This window comes from Chelonoidis abingdonii, chromosome 1, assembly GCF_003597395.2.
Source record: "Chelonoidis abingdonii isolate Lonesome George chromosome 1, CheloAbing_2.0, whole genome shotgun sequence".
Lineage (NCBI taxonomy): Eukaryota > Metazoa > Chordata > Testudines > Testudinidae > Chelonoidis > Chelonoidis abingdonii.
The window spans coordinates 64,492,823-64,508,417 of record NC_133769.1 but is presented as its reverse complement, the minus strand read 5'-3'; the positions used below and the strand labels follow the sequence as shown (position 1 = coordinate 64,508,417).

The 15,595-nt window shown below is 37.7% G+C and overlaps 1 protein-coding gene across 5 annotated transcripts in view; it reads right to left on the bottom strand.

The window, feature by feature from the left end:
* The window catches only part of MON2 (MON2 regulator of endosome-to-Golgi trafficking), a 242,403-nt gene that overhangs the window by 213,634 nt on the left and 13,174 nt on the right, over positions 1-15,595 (bottom strand). For all 5 annotated transcript variants that reach the window (XR_012655908.1, XM_075066076.1, XM_075066064.1 and 2 more), the window contains exons 2-4: positions 11,928-11,991; positions 5,499-5,626; positions 3,744-3,875 (exon numbers count right to left, since the gene is read on the bottom strand). Coding sequence is in view for 4 of the 5 variants with exons in the window: in XM_075066076.1 (XP_074922177.1) it covers positions 3,744-3,875; positions 5,499-5,626; positions 11,928-11,991 (324 nt within the window). In the remaining variant the exon portion in view is untranslated. The remainder of the gene's footprint in view (positions 1-3,743; positions 3,876-5,498; positions 5,627-11,927; positions 11,992-15,595) is intronic.

Below are 15,595 nucleotides of genomic sequence, written 5' to 3'. Positions count from 1 at the left end.
CTGGGGATGAGGGGTTTGGGCTGTGGAAGGGTGCTCCAGGTTGAGACCAAAGGGTTCAAAGGGCAGGAGGTGGATCAGGGCTGGGGCATGTAGTTGTGGCATGGGGGGATGGCTCAGGGGTGCAGGCTCCAGGAGGCGCTTCCCTCAAGCAGCTCCTGAAAGCAGCGGCATGTCTCCCCTCCAGCTCCTACATGGAGCTGCGGCCAGGTGTCTCCGCTGCATGCTGCCCCATCTGCATGCACCACCACTGCAGCTCCCATTGGCCATGGTTCCCAACCAATGGGAGCTGCAGGAGTGGCACTTGGGGTGGAGGCAGCATGCACAACAAAGCCCCCTGGCTGCCTCTACGTGTAGGAGCTGGAGGGAAGACATGCCGCTGCTTCCAGGAATCACGTAGAGTGGCCTCTGACCCTGCTCCAAGGCTGGAGCGGGGCAAGCCCCAGATCCCACTCCGGGGTGGGAGCTCGATAGCTGGATTAAAACAGCTGGTGGGCCAGATCCAGCCACAGGCCAAAGTTTGCCCACCCCTGCTCTAGCTAGTTTAATCTTATTTTGTGCATTAGCCTTTCTGATTTTGTCCCTACATGCTTGTGCTTTTTTAAATACTCAGTCTTCCTAATTTGACCTAGTTTCCAATTTTTGCAGGCCTCTTTTTTGAGTTTCAGATCACTGAAGACCTCCTGGTTAAGCCAGGTTGGTCTCTTGCCATATTTCCCATCTTTCCTGCACAGTAAGATATTTTGCTCTTATGCCCTTAATAATGTCCCTCTGAAAAACTGCCAACTCTCTGTTTTTCCCCTCAGACTTGCTTCCCGTGGGATCTTACCTACCAATTCCCTGAGTTTGCTAAAGACTGACTGCCTTCTTGAAATCCATTATCTTTATTCTGCTGTTTTCTCTCCTACCATTCCTTAGAATCACGAACTCTACCATTTCATGGTCATTTTCATCTAAGCTGCCTTCCAGTTTCAGATGCTCAATCAGTTCCTCCCTACCTGTCCAAATCAAATCTAGAACAGCCTCTCCTCTACTGGCTTTCTCCAACGCTTTCCAAGAATTTGTTGGATAATCTGTGCCCTGCTGTATTATTTTCCCAAGAGATGTCTGGGCAGTTGAAGTCTCCCATCACCACCAAGTCCTGTGCTTTGGATGATTTTGTTAGTTGTTTAAAAAAAGCCTCAACTACCTCTTCTTCCTGGTTATATGCTCTACAGCAGAACCCGACCATGACATCACCCTTGTCTTTTACCCCTTTTATCCTTACCCAGAGATTTTCAGCAAGTCTGTCTCCTATTGCCATCTGAACCTCAGTGCAAGTGTATTCATCTTGGAGCCTTCCCTCTTTTCCCCTGCCTGTCCTTTTTGACTTTCTTCTCTGCAAAATCTCTTGGGCAGATTTTCTGCACCATGCAAGAGCTTTGGGATGACAATCAGTTTCAAGACGACAGCGATCATATACCAAGGGGTGGAAGAACCAGTGCTCGACATTACTCCGAAGCATAAATCTCTTTGCATCGTTGACAGCTTTTGCTACTTGGGTTCTATAATCAGCAGGAATCTTGATCCTCAGATTGAAGCATGCAGGATTGACACACTTAGAAACTACTATCAAGAAGAAGGGGTGGTAATGGCTCAGTCATGTCAGGAGAATGGAAGGGGACTATATCCATAAAAATATTTTGTACAGCAAGATTCAAGACGGCTCTAGAAAGCAGAGTTGCCCTTTATGACTGTACCACAATGTGTGCAAAAATATATGAAATCATTCAACATCAGTGTAGACAACTAGAAGGGGCATGCAGAATTCCGTTAAATCTGGAGGAACATCTGGCACTGGGGACAGCTCAACATGAAGTGGCTTTGATCCAGAGGATGGAAGCAAAGCGAGAGAGAAGAAAGCAGCGTGCTCTAATCTTGAACTCCAACTAAGATAACACATGGATCTGTGAAACTTGTAACATGCTATGTCGCTTTCGAATTGGGCATGTCAACCATAAGCAGATTCATCAGGCATCTGACTAGACCATTCGCACGTACACCATGTTCTAGTGGATCACCAGTTAGCTGAACAACCAATATTCCAGTCACATGCATTATCCCACCTAGTCTCTATGATGCCAACTATATTACAGTTGTGTTTATTTACTAGTATTTCTAGTTTTTCCTCTTTATACCCCCCCATAGTATTAATGATCAATACTACCCACAATGCACCTTTCAAAATGCATGGGTCCTACATATGTCTATCACTACATGTGGTGTACCTGATCCATGCCCCAGTAACAACTATGTGGGTGAAATGACAATCACTATACTGTCAAATGAACTCTCACAGAAAAATGATAAAAGACAAATGCCGTATCACCCACGGGCAAACATTTTCACAAAGCAACCGCTCCGTATCTACCCTTTCAGTCCTCATCCTCAAAGGAAAGTAGAAAACCACTTTCAAAATATGAGTCTAGGAACTTAAATTCATAACTTTGTTAGATATTAAAAATCATGGACTTAATATAAATCTAGTGTCTTTGTCTCATAACAATGTGTAACCCACTAACCTTTCTTGGTCCTTGGTACAGGTGCTAACCGTCCGCTTCACCATGAATGGTCTCTCTTGCAACATCTGTTCTACTCTTCTATTTAGCTGTGACAGTGAGAGTACCTCTCCCACATCTAAAGAGCAGCTCTGTGAAAGTTCGAAAGATTCTCTCTCTCCAATAGAAACTGGTCCAATAAAAGATATTACCTCACCTACCTGTTCTCTTAGCATTTATTTTGGTTTTCCTTATTTCAAACATGTGTACACTCCTGCCCAACTATCAAAATTCTGCCAGCTTCTAGTCTTCAGAACTTTGCCACTGACGTTACAACTACCAAAGAAGAATAACTGATAGTGGATCATGCTTACTAGATTAAGGCAAGTCAGATTTCTCCCAATATTACTTTTTTAAAAATATTTTTCTTTTAACTTATTAAAAAAATACTTGTTACTTGATCTCCTACATATTATAAAATAAGAATATTTAAAATATGCAACAGATTTCAGTTTCTAGTATTCTCACCAGCAGAGTACAGTACGGCAGGGGTAGGCAACCTATGGCACGCGTGCCAAAGGCAGCACGCAAGCTAATTTTCAGTGACACTCTCACTGTCCAGGTCCTGGCCACTGGTCCAAGGGCTCTGCATTTTAATTTAATTTTAAATGAAGCTTCTTAAACATTTTAAAACCTTATTTACTTTACATACAAGAATAGTTTAGTTATATATTACAGACTTATAGAGAGAGACCTTCTAAAAACGTTGAAATGTATTACTGGCACGCGAAACCTTAAATCAGGCTGAATAAATGATGACTCGGCACACTACTTCTAAAAGGTTGCTGACCCGTGAAATAGGGTATCAAACCAAGTGGTAGTTCCTGATCAGTCAAGCCTGTTAGTTACAATACACAACCAGACAATAGCAGAATATTTCATCTTAACTTTTCCACACTTAAATACTACCCTCCTCCTTGGTAAAGTACTTTGCGATGTTTGAATTAAAGATTCTTTATAAGGACAAAGCATCCTTTTGTATTCACTCTTATATAAAAAGTATTTTTATCTTTACTAAAGGACTAAATATTTCAACAAGTGTTTGCGGAGTCAGGACCAGTGTTTCGGAAGCAGGTACATTCCTTCAGTGGAACTGATTTAGATAAGTTAGCATGTTAAAATATCACAGTTACATAAATCAATTCTTACCTTGGAGAGTGCTTCATCATGGACAACTGTATTGGTTGTTAAAAGAACAAGAACTGTCTGAAGTAATTTGAGTTCTTCAAGACTATTTTCCATCAGTTGCCAAAGCATGTTAATAATATTTCCAGCTGCAGCCTATGAAGAAATCATTCGATATATACAATTAATTTTATACTTGGTATTAAATACCAAGATTACACATACATTTAAAATACATCATTCATAGATACTATAGTAAATTCATTTTTTTCTTACAACCATATAAACACACAGGGAATACAATACTAATTTCTTTGTCACAATGGTCCTGGATATCAAAAAAGACATGTGATCAGTTCTCTTCTATTTAAGGCATATATTTTAATCATTTTGTCAACCTGTGTGCACGCTTCATTTTTCAACCAGAATCACAAGTTCTCTTAGAGGAAGAGGCAATTCCCTACAAAGCTAATTTGACTACAAACTTCAGTGACCTATACATGCCAGAAAAATACATCTATTACTCTGTCTAAACACAGCCTTCTATATCTTTTTAGTACATATTACTTTCATGGACTGTTTGACATTCAGTAAAAAGCAGTCTACTAGATGTTACATGTGTATTTAAGACTATGGTAATAGTTGTATGCTATATTATCAAATGAATGCAAACACCCTGCATAGGCTCTGGAGCCAAAAGAAGGTGAAACTATATGCAGAAGTACAGATTTATCAAACTTGTGTAAGTCCAATCCTCTTATATGCATTTGAAACTTGGATTCTGCTTAAGCAAGACATTGGGAGGTTGGAGGCATTTCATATGCATTGCCAGCAGCGATTACTAGGTACATGATGGTTTGACTTTATCAGTAATAGAGATGTATCATTGAGAACTGGCCTCAAGATGACTAATCATCATTGGCACTGATAGCTAGCTCTTTTTGGTCATGATGCTTGCCTTGGAGACAAGCCTCTGTATACCAAGCCTCGAAGATTGGACTTGAGGTCAGGAAAGGACACTGCCCAGTCATAGACTGGTGGCAGTCACGAGGTTGCCCACAATCAACCTGAACCAGATCAGTAATAAACCTGGGGAGTTCTTAAATGCTGTGAATAAAGCTGTGCAGTGTGGTCACGGACACTTGGTACTACAAACCTCCGCTGTCTAAGCATATTATTGTTGTTACTTATTATACCGAATTCAAGAACTATGCCACTGAATCTTTAATATAATAATATACTATTCGTGCACAGAGACAGGAAGAGTAAAGATTACACTTCCGTTCTTAAGTGTGGTACGTACCAACTTTTGAATGCTTAACTGTGCCCTTTTCATACAGCACTACAACCACATTAGCCAAAACAGCTTTTCAAATCAGCCATTTTTATCATGTAAAAGAGGTCTTCCTGGTTTGTGGCACTGATTTCTTGCACTATGTCAATACAAGTTTGGCAATAGTGTTTCCTAGCTAACTACTAGTGAGCCAACTAAGGAGTCCAACTATTGTAATGGATTGTACAAAAGAATACTTTAAAAACAAACAACAACTATTTTATGTACTTTTCCTTTGGCTCCAACGGGATTGACTGGATTTTGACAATGATATTTTAAACTAAAAAACAAACAAACATTTTCCACCCAATTATATCCATTTTAATATACATACATGTGTTTCAGCTTTAGAAAGCAGTCTTATAAGTGTTTTTATCTTTGCTAAAGTACTGAATACTGCAAATATTTCAATACAAGACAATATTTTCATATAACATCCATCTTACCTCTGAAACAACTTCATGTGACATAAGTCTCTGTATGGCTGCTAGACACAGTTGAGTAATCTTTGGTTCCTTTGTTCCACAGCCCATTAGAAATGGCTGAACTACTTCTGAGCTGTTCTCTTTCAATGCTTTTAACAGAGATAAGGAAAGTTGGTCAACTTTTAACAGTTTGCTGATTTGAACAATGTAAGGCAAATACTTGTTAGTCATAAAATACATAATGAATAATTGTTAAGTTATTCAAATCCTAAACAAGAACAAAACTCAGAAGGAATCTCCACTGAAATTTATGGCAGATATTTTTGCACTGGGGGGAATCAATTGGATTAAGGGTGAGAGAAATGCCAGTAGTCTCCTGAATACTTGACCTGCCAATGAGCTTCTTGTCCTATCCTCTCTTAACACTTTCCACAGTGCTCTGATCCCCACATCCCCGCTTGTCCTCCTCGCTCTGTCCCATTTTAGTGCATCTCTTCATCTTTGTCTTTCTTTCTCCCTAACCCTCAAACTTCCTTCTAGAGTGACTTTGGTTTGTCCATGTCATAAGCCTCTTCCAATCTTCACGAAGCCCTCTCTTCCCCTTTGGGCTCTGCAAGGAGTTTCAAACTTGCACTCTCTTCAATCTGTTGGATATTCATATATGGAGCAGTGCATCAAGGTGGTGCTACATGTGTAGCAAAGATGTATACCAGTGCAGACAGAGTGGCTGGGGAAAAAACATCAAAGCAATACTCATCACCAACCACATGGCCCTGTATAGTGTAGTGAGAATGACTGGTCATTTAGTGCCCTGGATAGGACATTCACGTAAGGATATGATGAGTTTAAAGAAAAACAAAAGTTAGTCATTTTTGTACCATAGCTCTTAAGTAAAACTTATGCTTGTGTTATGATGGCAAATAGTAGACAAACAGCTTTTTATTTATGTAAAACTCAAAGAAATTTGGAGTATACGTGAGAGTTTGTTTTTTTACTCAATATTCTAACAACTGATCTGAAAACCAACATCAAGTTAAGAGCAACAAAAAAGTATTCAAAACTGAGGCCTTTTGATTAAAACATCTCAAAAAAAGGGCTAGAGGATTGTAAAAAGCATCTGCTTCCTGTAAGAATGTTATATCCATGGACTTATAAAAGGATCAGACAAAGTGAATGTATTAAACAAACTGCATTCTATAATGGCAGTTTCTTCAGAGCCACTACAGGGTAACAATGTATTGACAGATATATAGATCTGGACATTACAGAGCCAACATCAAAAGCTTATTTAAAAATCAGACAGACAGCCCTGAATGTGTAGGAGCACAAGCCACTTTTTAATCCTCAATACTGTGGCTATAAAAAAAAAATCAGAATTGAAAATCAGCTATAAACTCTGTTTTAAGCAAAACAATCTGCTTTTTAAATCACAGGAACACAAATTTGCATCCAGCACTAGTACTCTTCTGCTAAATGTTCCACAGTTCTCTAACAACATCAGTTATAAATTATTGGTCAGTGAACTGAAATGCTTTTATTTATAATTTTTTTCTACAATTGTCACTGAACTCCAAATAACAATTAGAGAAGAAAAATATTGTAAATTTATCCCACACACGATTCCCAGTAGAGTCCTGAAAAGGAGTCAAGAGATTATCATTAAGAGACAAGGCTAAAAAGTGGAAAAGGTGGTGAACAACTTTAATACAGTATCACACATGCTGTACATTTAAATAAAAAAAAGGTCTATGCTAACGTCAGCCTGTAGAGTGCAGACTATACCTGTGCTAACTGGGCACGCATAAACAACAGCATAGACAGTGAGGCACAGCTTAGGCAAATAACGAGCCATACATGCCTGAACCTCTATACAGCTCTACACAGCTCTCTACACACCCAAGCGGTGCCTTTCACCTCTATAGTGCTACTTTTAGTTGCATAGCGTCCTGCTGCCTCCATGCTGCCAAAGTCTTTTCCTGCCACGTGTACCTACACACCACAGTGAGTGTGAACGAAGCCAGACTTTCACGGCAACATGTAACTACACATACCCTACGTGCCACTGCAAGTGTAGACAGGGTTGTAGGAAGTATTTTATCCTACTACAAAGCCCAATCTATCTCAATTTCTGTGGTCCATCTGTACCTAACTTTTGTAGAAGGATACTGATATATAATTTAAAAGCGTTTTCTCCAGGTTATCACCAAAACCTGGGAGATTAACTCCCATTTTAAAAGCGACAAACAGATATTCAGTTGCATCAAAGTTCCACTTCCCTTTTATACCCCTGCTTAGTCTGCAGAAGGAAGATGTCAATTTTTAGCAATGTCAGAACTCTTCCAGGTGAAGGCTTAACAATAAACTGAGGTCCTGACAGATTAAAAAACTCTTAGTTTACTTTTGAAATGTATCTACTGTATTCATAATTTTTAAACTGTGTGTATGATTATGATCTTATACAGTCCATTAATTAATTTAAAAGAAGCATTTCAGTCCACCTTTAAATTTAAATTTTTAAACCTGTACAGTGGCTAAATCTGTTCGAGAAAGACAACCGAGTTAGCACCAAAAAATAAGAAAGTTCTAATGAACTGTCTTGCAATTTTTCCTTAATCCTGTAGCAGTTGTAATGTTTGCCTCATCAATTTCTCAACTAGAATATTTTTCAGCTTTAACAGTACATATGTATGTACACAGTCTCCACACAAGGTTGGGGTTTTAAATAAGATATTTGGGAAATCAGACTGGCACTACCTAAATTTAAATGTGCAAACACTGAGCTAAAGCAAAACCAGAAAATGTTGATATCTTGAAAAACAGAAAAGACTGGCAGAATCTTTAAAGTGACACTATCAAGCATTAGCATAAGATACAGGCATAGTAAACTTCATGTCATTCTTTATAGCTGTTTCCCCTCTCTTCCCCTCAAGTAATTTCTTTTTGAGAAGAAGTACTGACATAATAGCGAAGCTCATCTAGTCAACACTTATGAGCAGGGTCAACAAAATCCCCACATGTGGAATATTCATGTCTCCTTAAATTTATTCACATACTCAGAATCTAAACTTTAGGGCTTTTTAACAAATGAAGTTTCTAACTTTTGTTGTTGCGTGACAGATATAATGAAACACATGAAAATGACTGCTTATACAGAGCAAACATTGAAAGTGCTGACAAATGAACATTAGCAAAATATGAAAATATGGCAAAAAATCACTTTAATCTTTCAGTTGAAGTCATCTAACTATTGCGACTTACTTAACACAAGTAAAAATATACCAGACACACGTATACTTTTTATAATATCAATATCCCTTTAATATCCCACTTTCAAATGATACAAGACAAGTTATTTGAGACCAGAATGGGCCACAGAGGGAATAAAATTCCTTCATCTGAATCTATTGTATCTGAAGAGAATTCTGTCCATTTCACCTATCCAGAAAAGTTTGGTGCTTGATGTATTAACCTATGCTCTGGCTTCAAGGCACAGGATGCAAACATCTCAGACTACATTTTAAAGCTTCATCAACTCTGCAATGTATCTAGAAAGATGCTAAGAACATATTAAATCTTAGTATAGATAAAACCTATTGTCTTTAAGAGCTATAGCTTCAGAGGCTGGAAAGAATGTCCAGAGTATAAACTAATACAATAATATTGGGTTAAGTCTGCAGCTAGACCATAGAACTGAAGTGCAACCTCCACTCATCTCAATGGAACACTACCTTCAAGGTTTAGTTACCACTATTTGGAGACCCATCTACACTACAAATTGAACCTTGCTTGGCTTTAGCACAACAGCTTCCTGATGAAAGATGCAGCTCCAACCTTGTCATAATGTGGTTCAGTCTTATGGGTGAAGACAGGACTAAACTGCAGCATAACACTTCATATTATAACAAGATTCCCAGCTAGCGTACTGACATATTTAATCCCATCTACAAATACACAAACAGTTAGGAAACCATCATGTCATAACACAGATACGGCAAAGTAGGGCAAATGAAAGAAAATAAAAATAAGTCTCTATTCAGAAAACCTTAAAGATTTTTGTCAATAATTCAAATATATATTTATTGTATCTGCTCATGAGTAGCCCTGTAACAACAAATCTGTGTAATTACTAGTGAAGGAAACAAATTATAGTAAACACATTTCATGTTTAACTTAAATAAAAAAAGAATTCACGAAATATGAAAAATACTTTAAGTGTGTTCCTTTAAAAAAAAAAAAAAAAGTCTGTCCAGATATACTCAGAATGCCATGATCTTTCACAATTCTTCAGTCTTGGAATGAAGATGAAAAATTTTACACCATTAACTAGTTTTTTTAAAAATGTAAATTGTTTATGTAACTAATACTCCGCAGAATGTTGCTAATGTTGTTTCCTAATGAGTAAATGGAGATTTCTCTTTTGTCTATTTGTCTTAAATTTGTGTCTTTTGATGCATAGCTGATGTTACCTGGCATAGTTTTCCCACTTATGTCAGCATTCATGACAGCAGTGAAAACAAAGAAAAAACAAACAAATAAAAAAGACACACATTAAAGTAAAATAGAGGGGAGAGATCGCTATTTCAAACACTTCTAGGAATCTCCTCCTCAACAATATTTTTACATCTCTTAATATAGAAGTACCCTTACATTATACAGTCTTTTCTCAATCTTTCAAATTATTCTGTTGTGGGGATTTTGTTTAAGTACCGCTGTGCTAAACACTGGTGTATTAACTCATGGAAATCCAAAAACTTTTGCTCTTCTGAGGGCTCTAATGGCAACATGCAAGTAACCAACAGATTACATGCAATTTAATAAAGTTGCAGAAAGCTGGGCAGATCATTTTAAGATGCACTGTTGCAGCCCGCAGGGATTTCCAGTCCCAAAAGGCTATACTGCATCTCAATATGAGCAACCTCTATCCAGATTAAGATGACGCACTGGCTGCTGAGTACTGTAGTTTCCACAGGCAAGACTCATTAGATAGATGGGCATATTGTACAATTCCCTGGGCAACAACTGGTGAGAAGAACACGCACAGTGAGCAAGAGATATTGAGAGTCCTGAGAAGAGTTGTTAATATTTTTGTTACTTTTCTCTGCTCAAACAACAGTTCAGTAGAAGAACCACTGAAAATTATCCCTGACCGAATTCTGCACCCCCACATAGTCCACATATTTCTGTGCCCCTCACACAGAAAAATGCAAAAAATCTGCGGGGGACATGCACCTCTTCTCTGGCAGCGTATCTGTTCCAGTATGCCTGGATCAGCCTCAGAGCCTCAAATCACTGCCGGGCGGGAGGGGCGAGGGAAGTGGCTGGGCGTAGGAGACATTGATCACAGTCAGGGTGCAAGGCTGGGCATGCATGTGTGCCAACAAGCAAGAGAGACTCTGTCTCTCTCGCTTGCTACTGTGGCTTCCAGGGCATGGAGTTGTACAGCTTTTTATTATGCTGGAGGCAAAAATGAAGCAGCCTGCCTGCTACTTAATTGATCTCATTCTCTGAGGCAGAAATGTAGCTGCCTGCCTGTCTAGTAACATTGTTAATGTTCCTATTGTTAGATAACTGTTCCCATTCTGGGTCAGTTCCCCTAGGAGCATAAAACCTGTAAAAATTTTAAGGCCTCTACATTGCCAGAGTCAGGTAAAGCCTTATAAATGACAGTAAGGGAATCAGCTAGGAAGATTTATGTGCTTTCTTCCCTTTTTCTGTGCCAAAGTGGTACAGTGGGATTATATTACAGCTCAGGATTTAAAAAAAAAAAAGACTTTGAGGGCAAATGAAACATTTACCAAGCAGTCAATAAAATGTCAGGACAATCAGAACCAACCACTTCCCAAAGTTCCAAGCCAGGTCCAGGACAATGATTAGCAAAACTGTATGACTTTCATGTGTGGAAGTCTGAGCAATTTTAAACGACATTCTACTTTTTCCTCCCCCTCTCTCTTCTTCTCCTTCTGTTTTGTGTTCTGTAATGTAATTTAAATGAAAATCCAGAATTATAACTGGAATGCAGGGTATTTGTTACCAAATGTTTGTAACTTAATTTTCATGCGTTTAGGAAATGCTGAATAGTTTGACCTTTTACTGTATTGAAGTATAAATAAGTTACCAAAACAACTAAAACCAGTGTGATTATATTCCATTATTTTAACAAAATATGCAGAATTTTGCAGAATTTTTAATTTTTTGGCGCAGAATCCCAAGCTTAGAAAATTTTGAGCCATTCACTAACACAAATAGAGTAACAGAAGGAAATGTGAATATTCTACAAGATATTCCAACATTGTGTTGTTTCTTTTGCTACGCCCCAAACAGTAACATATTACTGATCCATGTGTTAAAAACCTGAAAGATGATTGTACATATCTGAAACATCTTTAAAAATGTTTTGCTTTTGGTGACTCAAATGCATCTCCCAATTGTATTGTTACTGTATATAATTACCTGCCAAAATATCGGTGTTTCTTGCAGCTATTGTTTTAACTTTTATTATTCCTGATTCAGCAGCCTATAAGCAAGAGATAACAATTAGTTCAGCACCTAGTTTACATCTATATTATCTGAAAAGAAAGAGAAGTAATCTATGGTTAATGAAAATTTTAACAGTACAAACATCAGTGCAGTTTTGTTGTATTCTCAGTATGTACAACCAATCTGACAGTGAGGGCTTTGTGCTTTCTGCAATTCTGCAGCCACAATCTCCATCTCTTTCCACACAATTGTGATCAAGAACCTCAACTTTTAAAAAGAAAGTGAATTATTTTTCTGGTGTTCATGGTTATGAAGATAATCTCTGCCAAACACAAAACCTGTACAATGTAGACTTCCCAAGTCTTTGAACAGCATGACAATTGCTATGATGTATGAATTGCACCCATTTATCTCAGCTGAAACACTGACTCGTAAAGCCTAATAATGTAAACATCACCAATTTTTTCACAGATTATTTTAGCAGTAGCATTCAGCTAACACATCCGTCCACTAATGTCAGATGCAGTAGCTGAAGTTGGAGAAGCAATGGGAAAACCGGCTGTTGTCAAATTTGAATCAGCTGAAAAACTTCCAGCTTTAACCGCAAAACCACCATGCAACATAGTTACAAGATCGGAGGCAAGTGTATATCAAAACATTCTGAAATGGCGATTTCTGCTGAACTTAATATCAAAACTAATCTACAAGAGATACTTCATCAATTTAGACTACTATTTTTCATCTTGATTATATATACATTTTAGTTTAATGTAACAATCAAACAAACATCTTTTAAAAAATACATGCATTTAAAATACGAAATTATAACAAGTCATGTTAAGGCCTACACTTATTATAATCTATTACAAACATTTAAATTTAATTAATATTAAACAGTACGTTTGCTGCCAAAGTTTTAAAGTTAAACCAATGAACTCATGGACATCACTAACTAAGCACTAGAACCAGAATTTGCTGAAGCTGTAAACCAGCTTTTGACAGTCTTTTGCAGGTGCAGAGAAAATATTTTCTTCATTTCAGTTTATTCAACTAGTTCAGTTCAATGACTAGTTCATTTAAAGTTGAGAAAACAACTGGCAGCTGAAAAAGCAGGAAAGCTTGTTTTTTTCCCCCCTCTTTCAATCTATCCATAAACATTAGGTGTGAGAGGATGAGATCTACTACTTCTAAAGTCTTGAAGGACATAGTGATCAGAAATACTCAGTTCAATTCACTAAATTAAAGATAATACTTCCTTTGTTTAAAAACATCAGTTTTAAATACAAAACATATTTTGATTAATCTTTCTTCCCTTATGTATCCAGCACACAAAGTAGTTTTCTTTAAAAAAAAAAAATTCAAATTGTTTGTGCATTTTTAATTTAATTCCAGTTCCATACAAATACACCTTGTGACAAATCACAGGTTAAAAAAAAATTAAGTAAATAAGAAATGCATTAGTCACTATTTTATTACATAATAAAAAGTGTACAAATTAATCTGAATAAATATATATATTGAGCTATATAATTGCTTAAATAAAATGTTTACAGATAAAGTACATGGATGGCCAAACCACGGCTCGTTAGCTGCATGTAGCAATTTTATAGTTAAAATGCAGCTTCCGGAATCCCCCCACACCCTCTCCATTCTCTGCCTACCAGTCTTGGGGGCTGGAGAGCTCAGGGTTTCTGCCCTGTGGTGGGAATCTAGGAGCTTCTGCCAGAGATGACTGGTGCCTGCTCAGAGGGGGGAGGAGAGGAAGGGAGGGGAGCACAATGTAAAGGTTTGCCACCCCCCAAAGCTTGAGCCATGCTCCCACAGGAACACCTTCCCCCCTTACCTTCAGCAGCTCCTCCCTGAAGCTCTCAGGTGTTAGCTCCATGTTGAGAAGCAACAGCAAACAGCTGGGAACTGCAGGGAGGAGCCACTGCTTTAGCTTCATGGGGAGAGGCAGCAGCAAAAGCACGTGTTCTCCTGCAGCTCCCAGCTTGCCAAGGAGGGGCCCCAGCAGCATCATGTGACTGAGTGGGGCCAGCAAACACTAGCAAAAATGGGGAGAGGGCGTGATTTTACATGCCCCTCCCATGCATCACCTCTGGCTTTTGCCCAAGGGCTTCAACAGGACTGGGGCTGTAGTGTGATTTTTTTTAAATATGACAGTGTAAATTTGAGAGTCATTGTAATTAATTCAATAATATTACTGCAAACCTTCATATAACTGTGTCTATTTTATTTCTCAGACTAAACCTAAATTCTAAATACATGTCTTTAGCTTTCCACAAGTTTTGTCAATTAAATCCAGGTAAGGAAATGGTAGAACTATGCATCAAGCCTTTAACTTTGTTAAATTTCAATTTATTCCTGAAAGTTTTGGGAATGAAAATAAGCTTCGCTGAACACCACTTTCCTATACTTCAAAAACTCATACCTGAACTGACGTACAGTAATGACCATAAACCGATGTGCAGATATAGTGTCTTGGTTTAAACCGCAGAACACTGGATGTCTCTCATTTATTTTAACTATCTTAATTTCATTTGCTGAAATGTTTACATTTTTCAGGAAGTCATCTCTGTTCTGCTACAGTTCTAAAAGCTAGGCTAATTAGGAGTACCTTGCCATATCAGATTGTTTCTATTAATTAATATGAAGAATTTACTTGTCACAGTCTGACTTCAATTATCTTCAAACTAAACCTCATCACATCTTCTGGCAATTGATTTCTTTCCTGCCAGCAGTGACAAACTCAATTTGAATCAAAGAAAAATGAAATCTGCCTGTGCATATAAGATGTTCACAGATGCTACCACACTTTGTTGGGAGAATGGAATAAACAACATTATAGTGTAATGCCCCTCAATTGGCTACACAGCTCTGTGATGTTTGTATAAAAATAGCAGATATTTCAGAATAAAACTAGATGAAAACAATATATATATTGTTAAGACCAAAGCAAGATGTTTTACTCCATTCTTAATATCAGAACACTTTATTTTTCCAATTCACAGAAATATAGTAAATTAGATCATTTTAAAAAACTAAACAATGCCCAAACTAAGCAAACTGTCTACATTTATATTGTTACTACATGTGACAAACAAAAGAATATTGAAAGGTGACTATTTTATTGAAAAACTAACCATGTACTAAACGTTTACAAAAAATTAAGTTCCTAGTGCTCTAATTCCAATTTATGAGTGTCCTATTAGTAGGAAAGAAATTAATGTTTATTTTGCTAGCTATGACTTTGCTATCTATAATTATTTTATTATATATCCAGTATGTTTACAAATTAAACTAAATTTTAAAGTATCATTGCTTGTTTCTTTTTAAAAATAGAAGATTCTTTTTGATCAAAGTATGTCTTATTGACTGTATGCAGCATGATGCACAGCTTTACTTTAAAGAACTGGAGTACTTGTGGCATTTTAGAGACTAACAAATTTATTTCAGCATGAGCTTTCGTGAGCTACAGCTCACTTCTTCAGATGCATAGAATGGAACACACAGACAGGAGATATTTACAGAGCCAGAAGAGTACCCAGAAGCCACCTACTACAGGACAGGCCCAACAAAGAAAACAACAGAACGCCACTAGCCATCACCTATAGCCCCCAACTAAAACCTCTCCAGCGCAT